This window comes from Amaranthus tricolor, chromosome 3 (assembly GCF_026212465.1).
Source record: "Amaranthus tricolor cultivar Red isolate AtriRed21 chromosome 3, ASM2621246v1, whole genome shotgun sequence".
NCBI classification, from domain to species: domain Eukaryota; kingdom Viridiplantae; phylum Streptophyta; class Magnoliopsida; order Caryophyllales; family Amaranthaceae; genus Amaranthus; species Amaranthus tricolor.
The window spans coordinates 27177584-27195993 of NC_080049.1; the positions used below are offsets into that span (position 1 = coordinate 27177584).

Genomic DNA, 18410 nt, shown 5'->3' on the forward strand with positions numbered 1-18410 from the left:
TTTGACCTGCTTTAAATTTCACGTCATTATTTGTAGTTGGAATCCATTATATTTGATATCTAGTCAATTTTTAGATTTAAACCAATATCTCTTTATTTTATGGATAAATTTCAGTTCCTTATTTAATTTTTTTTATTTGCTCCATTTTGTTAAAAAAAGGATTTATGGATAACTTTATTCTAACATAAATATATTAAATTTGTTTTTATCAAAATAAGAATCTCATATAATTTTATTTTATTTATTATTTTATACTTTTATCAATGTTTTATATTTGATGCAAGGATGAAGGATTGTAACTCATAGAGAAAATGGTGCAAAATGAAATTGAAATATAATATTAGATCAAAGAGAGTATATATATGAAATCTAAGGTTAAGATGATTAAATCCTAATTTAACTTGTATTTTTTTAAAATAAACTTACAAATTTATATCATAATGCTATTACTTTTTCTTAATTTTATATTCATCTGTTATGTATTTTTATATTTTTATTATTTTAATTAAAATAGTGTTAATATTTAGGACTTACTAGGCAAATACATAAAGTCAAAAACAATTAATTTTTTTATGAAAGGTATAATAATAGAGAAGTTTCAACCCCATGTACTTAAAATGATTTTTTTTTCTATTATTAAGTTTATTTTAGTTTTCGTGATTTTAAAATTCATAATTTAACTAGCTTTTATATAAATAAATAATTTGCTTGTATATAGACTATTTAACCCTTTCTAATTCAAATTCTTGACTTCGCCTCTAAGACCCTTTATTTTCTATTTTGTTGAAGCTCCTTTATATCAGTATATAATTAGGTCAAGAATTTTTGACAGCATGGGCAGTTTCTTTGATTGTGTTTTCGTTTCATATTAATTGCACCATTACAAAATACTACCCGGTCGAAATTGTTACAATTAACTTTTTAATGTGAGAGCTTCTTGTGTCAATTGTATCAATCTCAATGGGAGTTATGGAATAATCCAGGTCTTTCGGTTGGGTATGATTTTCAAAATGATACTAAAGATTAGGGCGAAATGAGCATAACACGTTTTCGCCCTTTTGTGCTAAAACATGGACGTTAATCTGTTTCAAAATGATTCAATCAGTCATCCACATAATTTCACATGAATCATAAATCTGGTTTGCATTCAAATAATAGTACTCATTTACATTGCTGCAATCGAAAACACCTCAACTTTGAATCTCACAAAAATCAGCCAGCTAAAATGAATCAACTAGATAGAATCCAGTGCTTATATAGTTCATGTTTGAGATCACAAAGCAACAAGTATCACAACTGCTAAGAGTCCTGTCACCCACCTTCTCCATGAGTATCCTTGCTGATAAATTGATATTCCTTCATTCTGTTTTCATGGAACCAATTTGTCAGAAAATGATGTAAGATTTTCAAACTGTAAGCAAACAAAATGAGATAAGAGAAGGGTTTTTATTCTAATTTACCAAATCTGGAGATGGTGCAGGCGATGTGTCCTCTGAAGAATCTGATTCCACTGTCGGAGGTGCTGGAGGGCTTGGCGGTTTTGGGGCTGGTGCTGGTGCATGATGGTGCCTCCTATGCTTATGCTTGTGCCTTTTCCTTTTTCTCCCTTCGGATGGTGCTGGTGCTGGTGCAGTCGAGGGCTCATTTACTGGTGCCAATGTTGGTGGCACAGTCACTGGTGCTGGTGCAGGAGCTGGTTTTGTAGGGGCTGGTACAGGAGCCGGATTTGTTGGGGCTTGTGCTGGTGGAACAGTTGCTGGGGCAGGTGAAAGTTGTGGTGGAGTTGATGTAGGTGCTGGTGGTTGAACTGGAGGCGGGACTGGTGGTGCGGTTTGTACCGGTGGTGGACTTACTGGTGCAGGTGGTAGTGTTGGGGTTTGTACGGGTGGACTTAACGGAGAAGCTGCTGGAGGCAGTGAGCTTTGCACGGGGGGAACTGTTGGGCTTGCAACTGGTGGCGGAGTGGAAATTGGTGGTGGGGTTGACGTCGTTGGTGGGTTTAAAGGAGGTAAGGGTGGTGTTGGAGAAGCATTAGCTGGTGCCGTTGCTGGCGCTTGTGCTTTTGCCAATGATATGGCGAGAAACAAGAAATATAATACCCAAATACACTTTAGGTTGGCCATTCTCTTCGGGTAGTATTATGTCGAAAAAGTGAAGGTAATTTTATAGATCGAGGAAAGGTAAGCTTCTAAGGAATGGAAGGTAGGTTGGTGAAGAGGGGGAGGGGTAAACTTCATGGTTGTTGCATAAAAAAAACATCTCATCTACTGATATTGGCTGGTGTGATTTCAAAGTTTTAACATAAAAGTATTTAAAGAAACCATATTAGGTGTACATAACCTGCCCCGATGAATAGCACATAAAGCACTGTGTACTCATAATAAATTTACAGCAGAATCTAAAGAAAAAGAAGCAATTACGCACACAACAATACAGAGTACATAAACATGCAACTGATGCAAGGGATCAATCCATCGATAAGCACATAAATATTTATAGCTAGATGCTTGAATATCCGATCAAAGAACTCAAGTTAGAATCATTTCTTTTATTTGTGATTTAGCTGATGTATTTGATTCAGAGATTGTAGATACAATCAAATGAGATGCCATGTGTAAACATTTTCATGCTACACTGCATTAGCCTCTGCACAGTATCTTTAGGGCAAGCAGTATGTTCATTGACCCATCAGATTTAGCAAGGTTGATAATTGACTATTTCTGCAATACGAATCATATCATAGAAGACAACGAGGATATTCAAAACTACAAGGATAAAGTGTGGAGATTTTCTGTCATAAATTTGGACAACCAGTACCATGTACTAATGGGAACACAACAATATCATCTGCACAATGGAAACAATTAAGATAGAGGGTCATCAGAAACTTGGTGGATGTCGAATAAATCATTACAATCACGAATTTTGAAAATGCAATCTTAAATATATCTAGCTTGCGAGTTCCACATATACTAGACTAGTTCTCGTTGAATATGGCTAAAACTTTGTTACCTCAGCACGAAGGGAGAGTATAGTCCATAAACAAAATAGAGCATGCAGCTCAGAATGGCCTGTTGGCCACACTCACAGGCCACAGCAAATGAAAAGCGAAGCAAAACAGAACTTATTGATCTTTTGAGAATGGTCGCTCATTTGAGTGAATCAGTTCTAACAGAAACATCCAATGTAGAGAGGATAAACAAAGCATTTAGGTGTTGAAAGAACAGGAAGCATGACAAAGGGGCAGCAAACAGCCAATTTCCTTAATAGCTGATAGCATCTCAGGTCTACTGAAAATTACAGCACTTGAACAAAAATTAAGCTTCTAACATAGTCATAGATCTCAACGTTTCATCAAGACAACATTGCTCATGGGAAATCTGGGTCCAATAAAGCGGATAGCACATCTTCAGACTTTTCAATATTACAAGCCACTGTATCAATGATATAGAAAAATCAACAGTACATAAATTAACTAGTAGGATATGATATTGAACCATGCCTGAAGAGTGAGTAGAAAGCACTGCAAACTGCTAACCGCTAACTGCTTTTGAAAATATAACTGCATTGGACTCTTCAAGTACAATTGACTTGAATATGTACGTGTACGGTGTATGCTTAAGCAAAGATGGTGCATACAAGGATGAAATCAAGCTTACCATGCCTCCACAAATCATGATCCATATTCCATGCACTGATTAATCCTTACTTGAAAACCCTGGGTTGGGAATAAGGATCCCATGTCTCTTTTGTGAAAATGAATAAAAAAAAAACACAGAAATACATTCTACCTTCAGAAGAAACAATTTTGCTCTAAATTCTTAACAACAGCATTTAAACCAAACACAGAAAATTGGTAACATTATCTGTCTGAAAAACATTTCTCCAACATATCAAACCAAACACCACATACAAAATTACAGAGCAAAATCCTCAAATTTTTTTTCAAGTGGACTTGATAGAACCCTGATAGAAGCCTAAACAAACCGAACAAGGCACCAGGAAATTTGATCCCCCAGCCAGAAAAAGCCTACACCAAGGAGGATTAGACCTTAAAGCCAAGACTACAAGGTAAATCCCCAACTAGATGCCTAAAACATGGTGGGCATTCAGTCAACTACACTTGAAAATCAGAATTTGTGGCTTACAGAGACACAGATATAAAGTACATTATCAAATCGAACCTTTCAATTACATCAAATTTTGTTATATATTGAGATGAAAATACCATCTCTAAAACAACCATACATAGATTCTAAAGAACAATAATAATTGCCATCAAAAATGCTGTAATTGTACATGAAAGTTTCATGATGCAACACAACAACACTAACATAGAATGATATTTACAGTTATCTAAGTATCAATAGGCTATGGCCAATAAGACGTAAGTTCAGAAAACATGCTTACATTCCAGCTGCAGCATTCAAGACTCGTGCATACTCAAGAGTCTAACAATGACTGCAATAATGAATGCAGAGAAGGTAATCACCTATGTAAGCTGCTTGCTTCAATACAATTCAAATTCAAGAATCTTCAGTTGTCTTAACAGGGAGCCAACTATTCCCAGAAGTAGGAGAATCTTTTCTAGAACGAGAAACAAACCCAATAACATAACCGACAAAAGCACCAAGTAGCAAGACGCTCCCTCCTTTCACAAACTGGAAGAATATGGGTGATGCACTTTGACCTATAAATTCAGTTTTATCAAGGTGCTCGGTCATTTCACTGCTAGTAAGATCACCACCGCTCAAGACTTCTCCAGTTGCCAGAATCTCAACCATATCATGCACTTCTCCATCATGGTTTCCCACATAAGAAAGTGTGAGCGTTTCTTTTGTTGCAACAAGCCTAGTATAACCAAACTCGCCCCCACGATACTGTGATCGCTTAGGTTGTGGAAATACCGGCATATCAGTGTGTTCTGGTCTTGGCTGCCAGATAGGCTGCCAGTCCTGCCCTGCCATTCCAATCACAACATGAACAGGATATCCTCCTTGCTTCTCACCCATTTGTCCACAACTAAATTTGTTCAACGGACAAAACCTTTCATATCTGTGGACATGACCCCACAGGGCAAGAGTCACATTGTTCTTCACGAGTAGAGGTTCCAAGTGGGTTTGCATCTTCTCTCTTAATGCAGCATCCCTTAGCTCATTACTAGTTGTGTACATAGGCCTATGCCCTTGGACAACAACAAATGGAGTTTTGGCCCTATTGACATTCTCCAAATCATGCTTCAAGAAATTGTACTGCACACTTCCTTCAAGGAATTCGGTCTCGGTTGAAAAATATACAAAATGAACAGACCCCATATCAAATGAATAGTACAGATTCCGGGTGGCTGGTGCTCGGGTTCCAGTTAAAAATGAAGAGTTACCCGGCATTTTGAATTTTAGACTGTAGGGCACACCGCATTCACCGCCTCCATCCTTAGCATAAGCTGCCCATTCTGGTTTCCATGGTTGTAGAGGCCAATCATACTCATGATTACCAATGCAGACATGATAAGCAACCTTGGAGGCAACAGGCTCAATCTGGTTAAAAAAGTTGTCCCATATCCATGAATATCCTCTTGCATAGCTAATATCCCCAATATGCGAGATAAAAGCAGGCTTGTTTCCTAAAGCTTCTATATCACGGAGGATCCATTTTACGGTAGATATGCTCTCGTCCTGTGTACGGATAAAAGTTCTATATGGTGTTGCAGTTCCCATGTCTCCGAACATAAAAGCTATAGTTTCATCAGAATCCTCATTCCTTGAGACAAAACTAAAGGTAGGGCTCCAACCCCCTGAATCACTTCCAACCTTTCACAATCAAACAGGATACAAGTTTAGCAAAGAATTTACTAATTGCAGTATCAAAGACAAAGTTCAAATAAAAACTGTAAATATTATACAAATTGCACCGAGCATACGCAACACTTTAAAGAATACCATTTTACAATCAAGTTGACCCCATCAGTCACTAGCTAACTTCGTCACATGATCACCATTAAAGTAGAACACATTCAATGCCGGTTCCAAGACCACTAGAGTAGGCTAGGGACCTTAGGGTAGGTTAGTGACAATCAGTGTAAAACAATATCACATATGCCATGAGTCGAATCACGTGTTAATTTGTTTTAGTTCATGTAGTTAGCCCGATATTATTGAAATCAAGGCTTTGATCTTGTTGTAGCATCATTGTATAGCATTAAAACCAATGTCAATACCCATCCCAAAAGAAGCAAACTTTTAGGTCAAGAACATAACTTCAATAATTTCTCATACACATAAAACTAACAAGAAACAATCATTTGATCTATAACAAGAAGACTAACAACCCAACAAAATAAAACTTTTAACATCATGTTTGGATAAAAATTTAGGAAGGAAAGGAGAGGAAGGAGAGGGAATAGATTTTTAAGGAGGAAAAGGAAGGTAGAGAAAGAGATACATTTTCCATCCAAATCTTTCCACATTTGGAGATCACATTTGGTTTTTAACAAAATCGAGAGACTTGATCTTTATCCCTACAGTTCAAAATTGATATCCAAATAACATCTACCTAAAAAAACCTCCCCTCCCCTTCCCTTCACTCCAATTCCCTTGGTCCAAACAAAGTGTAAAGCTAAGGCCATGTTCTCTAATAAGTTCAGCAAAAACAAAAAAATTTACATAAGTTGACATAATCCATAAGAATGGAGCTAAAAAATAACCCAAATATCAATCAATAGAGTAGTAGTATACCTTATAATAATATCTCTTCCCTTTCTTCAAATTAGACATAACTCCATGATGAACAAACCCAGGATCTCTCCAACCAACACTCTGATTAGCAGGAGCATCACACATATGTTCTATTTCATACCTTTCAACGGTCGTTTCAACCACCTTCTTTAACTCTTTCTCATCTTCTCCATACTTTACAAACCTTTTCCCACCATCCCCAGCAATAAACATCACTCTCATCTCATCATCTCTATCTGTAAATGACAAATGGACCTGCTCCGGCCCATTGAGCTTCTCAAACGTGACCTCCTTAGATTGGACCAAGAGATGCTTGCTCCTAGGCAATGGGTTCTTGTCATGATCCATCTTGGTAGGGTCCACCTCGGATTCCGTCCATCGGAAGATGCGAAATTGGTAAGGGTGACGGAGGTTGATCAAAGGAAATGAAAGAGACCCGGATCCGGATTCCCATGTGGGTGAAGAAGAAAGGAAGAAATATCCAATGAAATGGTGGTTGGGTGAATTGGGTGGAGAGTAAATTCCTAACCAATCTAGTTTTGATGGATTGGGTATGTTTGACCAGTCAACTTTAATGGTATCGCCGGATTTTGTGAGTAAGGTTGGGGATATGGTGATTGTGGGTGCGGCTATGGAGGAAGAAACAAAGAAGAGAAGAAAGTGAAGAAGAAGATAAGGGTGGATGATCATGGTGTAATTGAAATTTGAATTGATTGATTCAGAAATTGGAATTGGTCTAATTTTAGAAGGTTTGAGATCTCTAGATATGAGGATTTTTGGTCGTAAGTCAATTGTCGGACTGTGATGGCTAATCAACAAATGAATCGTGTAGATTGAGCAATGAAAACAAAGGAATATTCTAATATTAAATTTACTCCCACTTTTTTTAACACAAATAATTCGTATTTCCTTGTTCCACTCGGTCGCGAAACTTGAATAAAATTTTAAGGTCGGAGTTAATAAAAAAATTTTAATTGAATTAATATATAGCCAATCAATACAATAAAAAGTTATTACGTGAATTTTGAATCAAAGTAAAACTCGATGTTGTTTTAGCACTTTAAAATTGTCTATAATTTCATTGACATTATATGTCTTCGTCATTTGTTTCTAAATGTATTTTACTAAACTATCTTCATAATTAATTGTTTTGTTGTTATGAGTTTTTAATGATTCAAGTATTCACTTATTCAAACTAATTATAAAATAAAGAAAAGAAAATTCACTTAAAAATATAAAACATACCTTTATCATTCAGTTGTGAATGATATGCTATTTTTGATTTTGTCCATTTCTCCTAATCGCTTTCTTCTTTTTTTCGTTTTTTCAGTTATTCATTCATAATTTCATTCATAATTTGATACTCCATTATTACTTATAAGGTTCATTTTTTTATTTTATTTCAGTTATTCATTCTCTTCCTTTAATTATGTTGCTTATATTTGTTGGCCTAAAATTTTTTAAAATATAAAATGACAATTGTATATTAAAAAAAATTTACCGAAAATCTCAGAGGGGCGAAGCCCCTACCCGCCCCAACTAAGTTTCGCCCCTGGTTTCACTATACTTGCTAATTTAACTTTTTACGCAATACTAGGGGTGTCAAACAGGTCGGGTTGGGTCATTTTCAGGTTCGGGTCATATATAAATGGGTCAATAGACCCTTGACCTGAACCTGACCCATTTAATTAAATGGGTCAAAAATTGAAACCCCGACCTGATCTGTGGCAGGTCGGGTCAACCTGCTAATGACCCATTTAACCTGCTTTTTTTTTTCAGGTCATTAAACCAATACATTTCAGATCATTTGACCCATTTGACCCAAATATTCTATTCACATTTTTACTCAAATCAGACTCATTGTGCAATGATATCTTCATGGATCATCACTTAACCCAATTTCAGATTCATCATCAATTGATTTAACAACATCATCAATTGATTCATCATCAGATTCATCATCAATTTAACAACATCAATTGACATGATTACTCCCAAGAACAACAAAATGGAAATACAAAAGCAAACTCCAAAGGAAAATACACAAAGAACTCAATATACATAGCAGTAACAGGATTTGGTGGAATAGAACACAAACAAAATCGAAAAAAACGAGCATTAAGAACAATGAAAATAGCAGTATCAAGACTAACAGCAATGAACATTAAAATCAGAAAAAATCGAACAAAAAAAATCAGAAAAATCGGACAATAAAAATAAAAGAATGAGAACAGAGAAGAGGAAGGCCTGAAGGTCGAAGACTCGAAGCACTCGAAGACGAAGTGGAAGGCGCACAGAGAAGAGGAATGAGGAAGGCGCACAGAGAACTGAGAGAAGAGGAATGAGGAAGGCGCACAGAGAACTGAGAGAAGAGGAATGAGGAAGGCGCACAGAGAACTGAGAGAAGAGGAATGAGGAAGGCGCACAGAGAACTGAGAGAAGAGGAATGAGGAAGGCGCACAGAGAACTGAGAGAAGAGGAATGAGGAAGGCGCACACTCACACAGAGAACTAAGAGAAGAGGAATGAGGAAGGCGCTGCGCACAGAGAAAACTGAAGAGGAATGAATAAGGAACTGAGGAAGGCGAAACCACGAAATAATTTTAGGGTTTATGATTTTGAATGGAACAGAGCGAAGAGGAATGGGTTAATATCGCAGGCCCAACTCCCAAGTGGGTTAATATGGGTCGACCTGACCTGAATGACCCATTTAATAAATGGGTTAAACAGGTTTTTTCGGGTTTAAAAATTCAACATGAACCTAACCCATTTAATAAACAGATCAGGTCGGGTTGACCCATTTAATTAATTGGGTCAAAAATCTAAACCCAAACCCGCTAATTTCGGGTCGGTTTCAGATCAGGTTGGCAGGTCGGGTCAGCTTTTGCCAGCCCTACGCAATACAATGTATTATTTTGATTATCTATATATTGAACTATACAAATCTAAAAAGTATAAAAACTTAACATTATGAAAGTATGCGATTAGATGATTCAAACAAAATCTTAATTGACTATATTTTTTCTTACACATAAGCTGCAATGTATAAAATAAGCTTGAACGATGAACAATGTCAAAATTCTAATGTAGGAAGTATTTCAAATGGAGGAAGTATAAAAATAAGTAAATTGTGTAACTCTATCTTTTAAATTTTGGGACGGCCTCTGCTTTTAGTGAGACGACCCTTTCATAAGTCCAACCTCAAACAAAAAAAATTGAAATAGATTCTTCAAAATGAAAATGAAGCGTGGGTTTGTCAATAAATCTTTAATTTCACTTTTTTCAATGGAATTTCAAAATGACTCTGTTTAAAAGATATGCACGACAGTATAGAATTCGACATTGATGACAAGCATACAGTGACAGAGAGAGAAAGAGCTACTTAAATATTTTTCCGACGAGGAGAGGAAAAGAAAGTTGAGACTTGCATTAAATGATAACTTAAAGGGTTTCTCTTCACGCCTAGGATGAATGAACAATGTTTATTATAACCATAAAATGGCTACAAGATGAAAAGGATGAACAAAAAAACTTGACTTTTATTAAATCATATCGATTTGTTATAGCACCTACTTTATTTTTTAAAACACATATTTCAAATGGTTAAAATACCTACGCTTGCTTTTAAAGGTTCTGTTACATCACATTCACTTTTTGCATGAATATAATGTGTAAATTATGCACCAACATATGATTTCTTATAGCAGTTACTTCAATTCTAAATAATACATACTTTTGATGTTTAAAACATCTAATATTACGCTTAAGAGTTTCTCATTCACTTTTAGGGGTGTTTTGTATGGGAATATAAAATGTAATGGAAAGGAAAATGATAAAGAGGAGTAAGAGTAAAGATATGGGTTGTAGTTATATATTGTTTGGTATGAATATATAAGGGAAACACTTAATTGATTATAGAAAGGGAATTTATTACTTGACATAAATGGATAGTAACAAAGTAAGGGTAACTATTACCCTCAAGAAAGGGATTGGGTTAACCTAATATCATATCAAACAAATATGTGGAGTAATGGTAATTGAATCCCTTATTTAGTATTAAAAAGTTCATACCAAACACCCCTTTAGTGTGAATATAACATGTAAAAAATTTAGAATGAGTTGTCACTCACGGCCTCAATTTTAGTAATAATTTTATTTAATTTATTTTGTTGAATTTAGAATTATAATAGTTAAATTTTTAAAAACCGAAAGAAATCTAAATTAAACCTCAAAGGTGAAATAATACTAGGAGTCCAAGTATATAGAATTATAAATACCATATAAGACAAAAATATATCTAATTATTTTCTCCATTCTCAAATACTAAGTTATTTATCTTTTAAGCTTATTTATATATCGCAACTAATATATAAGAAAAAATATTGTCAAGTGAAATCTTAGTTGAATTGTCTAATCATATACATTTATAATACTAAATTTAAATAATTTCTAGATGTATACAAATAATTGAAATGACACATCAAATTACATAAAATGTCAAAGCGTAACAGTCATAATGCAACATAGAAAATATTAAATTAAATATAAAGGGAAATACTATACAAGTAATACAATTTAGAAATCAGAATCCCCATTTATCTCCTCCTCTCGTCAATATATAAAGCATAAACACAAACAAAGTCCAATCCGTGACAACTGACAACAACAAACAACTCTCCATTTCCATCTCTTTTTATTTCTCAAAAACAACAAATTAAACATAATAACAAATTTTTCTTGATCATCATGAAGAAGAAGAGAAGCATGATCTTTATTCATCTTCTTTCTCTCTTTTTCCTTACCTTATTCACCTTCCTTTTCTCTCTTCCTCTTGTTTTTTCATCATCAAATTCAAATACTCTGTTTCTTGAACCCTCTTCAAGAACAACCCAATCACTTCCTCCGCCGCCACCGCCGTCATTATCTCCACCTTTCCGTCACCGTTACTGCCATTCTTTCCCCTCAAAATACCCTCCTTCAATATGCAACACCCAATTCCGTCAATTCCTCATCTTTCCTCCTCCTCCTCCTCCTTCATCGTCTTCCTCTGAGATTGACCCGCGTTACGGCGTCGAAAAGCGCCTCGTTCCAAGTGGTCCTAACCCTCTTCACAACTGAATACGACACCGTTTCATTAATTTCTTTTTCTTTGTAAGTTTTATAAGTAATTAGTTCAATTAATGGGCGGCGAATTAAAGTGTGTCACGTAATGCATTCTTATGGCTGAATTGAATTAATATCAATCAAGCTCATTTTCAAGATCATGCAAGATATTCAACCCAAATTACTCTTTTTTTTTTTTTTTTTAAATCTTTTGGAAGTTTCTTATTGAATTGACCCATTTCCAAGCTTGTTTCTGTAAACTAATCATATGCACCAAATTCAGAAACAATAATGGAAATGGCATTTTCTTTTTTTTATTTTAATCGGTGGAACCTGCAGTTACCAGCCCTTTAGACTGTATGCTACATAAATTCTCGATTTATTATTTTTAATTAGTTTTACCTATATAATATTTTCTCTATTTCATTATACTTGCTACTAATAGTGATATTTCTCTACTAAATATATCACCATCAGTAACACGTATTTTAGGAACGGAGAAAGTATAAATAATAAAATATTTGTAATATATTTGAAGTTTTAATGTATGAAGAAGAAGAATGAGGAGAATCTCATGAGGGTTCCATTAATTTTGGAGGCAAAGGTGGGACAGTAATGCAGAAGTAGTATAAGTTTTTGAAGTGGAATAGTTAGGATCTTGTGAATAAAAGGACAATCTTGTCTTTTTACTTACTTTTAATTTTCTTCTTCATGAGGAGCCCATTGTTGAGTGTTGACATTTATTTTTATCATGTAAAGTTCCTTTTTTTGGGGCCCACTTTTCATGTACACCCTCTTTTTAATTCTGTTATTACTATCAAATCTTGTTACTAATGAGGATGATGCGATTGTATGATCCCCATTTGTACTTTTATGTCATGCTACATTTAAAATTTTCCATATTTTAGTAGAATGGAGCTAAGAGGTTGGTGAATATTTTCAAACTAAAATAACAATCTTCAAATTATATCCTAGTTTTTGTTATGAAATTTTGTATTATATTATAATTATAATGTTATTTATTGTTTAAGCTTATTTTATACATTGTGATTAATGTGTAAGAAAAAAATATATTCAAGTGTGATTATGTTTGAATCGTCTAATTGTGTACTTTCCTAATGAAGTATTAACTTTTAGATCTATATAATTCAATATATAAATGATCAAATTAATATATTGAATTAGGTAAAAATTCAAACATAACAAGTATAATGAAACTGAAGAAGTATTATATTTCTCTAACTATCATCCATCTTGAAAAATTTAAACTGAAAAAGTATTAAATATCTTTCTTTTGGCTAAGCGAAAAATTATGAAAATTACATATTTAAAAACTAGGTAACAAGAACAATAAAACAAAATCATATATGACTATATTATTTCTTATATACGAGTGAAAATTATTAAAACAACATTAAAATAAATAGTACTCCTTTCGTTTTTTTTTATCTTCCACATTACTATAACGAGTAGTTTCAAAAGTTCTTCCACTTTAGAATACTTTCTATTTTTAGAAAATTTTTATCTCATTTTTACCCCTTAAAACCCCCATTTTCTTTTAATGTATCCCTTTTCTTTTATTTATAATTATTTTCTCTCTCATACTTTCATTATTATTATTATTTCACACTACTATTTAATTAAAATAATACCCACTATAACCTCATACTTTCAATACAATCATTACTTCACACTACTATTTAATTAAAATAATACCCACTATAACCCAAAAATTCTATCTTCCTTAATATGTGTGAAAAATCCAAAGTGAAAGATCAAAAAAAACTAATATGTGTGAAAAACTCAAAGTGAAAGATAAAAAAAATGGAGGGATTATTACTATAAAAATATAACAAGTATATTGTAAAAGAGAGCGCTACAAGACTCTTCTTGGGTGGCATGTGATTGGATGTGGTAGAGCTAATTTGAGAATGGGGATTCGCACCTTAAAAAGGAAGGTTTTGGCATCACTAATTTCAAAAGTTTTTTTAAAATTTAAGACGAAATATTCAGTAAATTTTATAGCAGTTCAGTTGAAGACTTGAAGTCTACTTTTTAAAGTTTTTTACATGCACCAATTGTGTATTAATTAGTATTTGCTGTTTAATTTTATTATGTGTTTTGTTGCAAGAACAGAAAATTTATAGTCAAAAGAGATCATGTTAATTTATTTTATTGTATATTTCATCATAATAATTTTTAATAATAATTTTTTAATTATATAACATAAGATTAAAAAATAATTAGTTGGCGACTAAGATATGAGTTGCTTATTGATAAGGAAAAGAGAGTTGGCGACTAAATAGGGACAAAACACCCAAGTCGCTTGCTAAACAGTCGGTAAAAATAAATGAGTTGCCAACAATTCGCCACTAGTGACCAAATAATGATGGTGCCTAACAGGTCGCCATTCGCGACTAGAAAATAGTGTCCCCAATAAGTTGCCATATGTTGATAATTGGCGACCAAAATCTAGTCACCAACTAGTCCCTAAAATTAAAAAGAAAATCGTATATTATTCTTAATACTATAATTTTTATATTAAGAGTAATATACGATTTTATTTTTTATAGTTATAAATATAATAATAATTATATAATTTTAATATATACTACATAATTAAACTATACAAACAATAAAAATGGAAATAACAATAAAAGTTATAAATTATTATATGTAAAAAAAACGAAAAAATAGTAATAAAAACCAAAATAAAAAATAAAAAAACAGCAAAAAAAACTCATTTGAAAAAAACGAAAAAAAAGGATTAAAACGAAATACAAAACTAAAATAATGGACAAAAAATAACATATTTCAAAAAATAGAAGTATATAACTAAACAATAAGAAAACCAATTAAAAAAACAAAAGAAATACTTACCACCACAAAATAAAATAAATTAATAAACAAAACATAAAAAAAAGAAAACAAAAACAAACGAAAATAATAGCATTGAAACAAAAAAAAAAAACTATCACATTCAACTAACAAAACAAAAAGAATCAACATTAAGAAAAGAACAAAGCACAAATAAATTAAATAAAAACGGAGATAATAGACAAAATTTTACATGCATGATAAACTAAAAAATAAAAAAAAAACCCATATACTTTTAAACATATAACCAACAAATTACATAAAAATAAACAAATAACATAACCAAAAATCAAATTAATAATATTAAGTTACATAAAAACAAATTAAGAAAATAAACAAATTTACCATGAGAAAGAGAAATACTAAGAAATTTTGCTGCTCAAATTTATTTAATTTTCATTTTTATATGTCTTTTTTTTTTTATTATTGAAACTCTTAAATATCAATTAAAATTATTTATATTGAAACTCTTAGTCTTCATCAATTTAATTCAGCTTTCTTTGTATCATATGCTAGAAAACAAAACTCTTTATCTTCTAAATTTAATTATACTAAAGATGAAAAAATAAAAATTTAAGATATTTTGTATTATAGTTATTGATATTTTTTTGATTATGTTAAAATTTTATTGATATAATTGTTCAAAATAATATTTGTATTAATTTGACAACAAAAGTCTAAATTAATATTACATTTTTTTTGCAAAATAGATCTATAATCACGTGCATAAAACGGTAAATACCCTAGTATTAAGTTAATAGGAGTAAATGCAAAAAGCTAATTGCTGCATATTAGTCTCTATATTGCTCCAGAAATTCAATTTTAGAATTAGAGAATAGCTTTTGGTCACCACCTAGTCCCCTAATTGCCGCCCATTTTTTGATCACCAACTGGCGACCAGTTCGGGACTTGGCTTTGGTCGTGAACTGGCGACTAGGTAGGGACAAGGAATTTGAGTCACGAATTTGCTTCTTTTGGCGTATGCTCAGGTAGTGATTTAGTCGTCAATTTCAACGACTCATTTTGTTTAGTTGGCAACCTTAGTCGCCATCTCATTAGTTATTTATAGTGATGTTAATTTATTTTATTGTATTTTTCGTCATATTAATTTTTAATAATTAATTTTTAATTATATAACATAAGATTAAAAGATCAACATTGAAGTAGTACATTTGGTAACTTAAAAAGATTATAGTTATACCCGATCAGATTCTAATTACGATCTGTTTGGAGAGGGTCTAATAATGCCTTTAAGAATTATTTGTTTTCTTTTTTCAAGTAATAAATCTTTACTTTGTCAAAACCTCAAAGTCCATAACATTTTAAAAGTGGTATTCAACAATATCTCATAAATTTTAGGCACAAAAGAATACTTTTATAATACCTTCAGTTTCTAATGGCCTATGGTTTATAATTTGCACCTTAATTCTTGAAGAAATTATAATCTTAGCTTGTTTTGCATAGGATCGGACAATAAGTGGTTAAGATTGTTGAGTCATTGAACTCTTACCACAACATAATATAGAATATAATTTGTGTGCGTAATCAACCACTTAAAATGTAATGAGAAATTAAGAGTTATTGCCATAATGATACATTTGTTAACGAGCTCGCACACAACAAAATCTGTATTGTACATAAATTCGTTGAGGTTCTATTCTAAAACCAATTGGTATTAAGAGGAGTAGCTCATTAAGTATATATGTTAGTCAACATCTCTCTAATTCTTTGATGTGAGATCACATGTGGGTTATTTTCCAATACTTCCTCTCACATGTGAGCCCATTTTTTTTATTCGGCGGAAACATTATTCTTTTCAAACCCACAAATTGTTTTTATGGAAGAGCAATTTTTTTCAGTTGATCGGAAACCGTCGACTCTGATACCATGTTAAATATTGAGCTTGGAGTTGTACACAATAAGACCCACGTAAGAAGAGAATTAATTGCACATAAACCTCATGAGGTTCCATCCTAAAATTAATTGGTATTATAAGAAGTAGCCCATCAAATATATTTATTAGTCAATTCATCTCAAATTCTTCAACGTAAAATCACATACGGATTATTTTCCAACAGAAAATTTAAAAATTTTCCAACAGAAAATTGGAAAATTTTCCAACGGAAATATTGGCCTGCTTTTATGACCATATATATAACATACTTTAGTGGCTAATTCAACATTCCACTAGTCTGTCGATTGATTAGTAGAGAGATTATGGTTGACTGAGCAAACTGAAGGTGAAAGTCCTACAATTAGAAGTCTAGTGTCAACTTATTTGTATTATTTGGATGATATGCTTAATTCGTTAGAGTAGGTAACATACCCCTAAAGTGCTTATTGTTGTCTATTTGTGAGTCGTTGTTCCAACTATAAGAAAAAGAACAAAGTAATACTCTTATCACTTTATAAACTTGAGAAATAAATCCTACTATTAGTAATGAATCGTTTTTGGACTTGTAAATAGATTATACCTTTTCTATTCTTGTTTGTGTTGCGCAAGTCTATTATATCAATTCGAATACCTAGGGTGTTAGCTATTAGCTTCAGCTTTTGGTTGAGTTGATTCCTTGATATGGTATTAGAAACCAACTTTACAAGAGATTTTGAGTTCAAATCTCACCATCACTCATTTCAAGTAGAATGTTTAATGCTAAGTATAATAGGGTGTGTACTGCATCTTCAAAGGGCTTCTCGTGTGAGGGGGTGTGTTAGAGTATATAATATATTTTGGTCTATTAGACTTTAACCATCTTTTTAGTTGAGTTAGTTCCTTAAGATGTGTATATACATAGAATAAGGGCAAGAGATTAACAAAGAATATTTGTAATTACTTTTTCATGACACCAAACAAAATAAAACTATTGCATTTATCCTAATCATCACTTCAAGTCCTCGTGCAATGATTATTAGCAAGAGTTTGGAAAAGATTCATACTGCATAGTGTGTGATTTCTCTAGCGTAATTTTGTCATTATGCATATTGGGGTGATGAGGATGAAGGAATAAAACCCGGGCACTTGGCCCGACAATTTGTATAACTTTGAAGCTTCAATGTAAGCCACTCATCAATTTACGTTGGTGAAGCAATCTCCTTTCTTATTTAGATCCAAGTGGTGTCAATAAGCGAGATTATGTAATCTCTTCTAGAAATGGTAACCGATCGGATTTGAATCCAACTATTTTTTTTGAGACCTGAATCCGAATTCGTTAATTTTGTATGGATAAGAATCCAAAGGATTCTAAAATATAGGATCTAGATCCGCCAAAATGAATTTGAGTCCACGGATCCGAACCGTGTCTAAGATCCATTGCCCTTTCTAATCTCTTCTTTTGGAAGAAAGTAGTAGTAACTTATCCGTGTGTCTACATCAAACAAACTGTTACTAATAGGTGTATGAAGTATGCTGCTCACAAGGATGGAAAAGGTTGTTGATTGTGTTCTTCTCTCACACATCAATTGCTGTTGGTTCAAATATCAAGTTTCTGATGTTATACCCTCCTGAAGACTACTGGTTCATGGCTTAAGTCATCTGAAGTCAGCTATTAGATTGTTATTTCTTGATATATAGCTTAGTGTATATGCTGATTGTACATATATTCTTTACTCTACCTTTGTAAGCAGTAGGGAGTCATTTATAACAAACTAGAATTATTTATAACAGTATAGGTGGTTTGTTATATCAGCTATATATATT

General features: G+C 32.8%; 2 protein-coding genes across 2 annotated transcripts; both read right to left on the bottom strand.

The window, feature by feature from the left end:
* Positions 1 to 747: 747 nt before the first annotated feature.
* On the bottom strand, positions 748 to 4019 carry LOC130809334 (lysine-rich arabinogalactan protein 19). Its single transcript, XM_057675060.1, has 2 exons — positions 1461 to 4019; positions 748 to 1363 (listed from the first exon to the last, which is right to left on the bottom strand). The coding sequence occupies exons 1-2, from the start codon at positions 2121 to 2123 to the stop codon at positions 1274 to 1276; spliced, it is 753 nt and encodes a 250-aa protein (XP_057531043.1). The 5' UTR covers positions 2124 to 4019; the 3' UTR covers positions 748 to 1273.
* A 142-nt stretch (positions 4020 to 4161) lies between these two features.
* On the bottom strand, positions 4162 to 7568 carry LOC130809333 (probable inactive purple acid phosphatase 2). Its single transcript, XM_057675059.1, has 2 exons — positions 6735 to 7568; positions 4162 to 5810 (listed from the first exon to the last, which is right to left on the bottom strand). The coding sequence occupies exons 1-2, from the start codon at positions 7422 to 7424 to the stop codon at positions 4527 to 4529; spliced, it is 1974 nt and encodes a 657-aa protein (XP_057531042.1). The 5' UTR covers positions 7425 to 7568; the 3' UTR covers positions 4162 to 4526.
* Positions 7569 to 18410: the final 10842 nt, after the last annotated feature.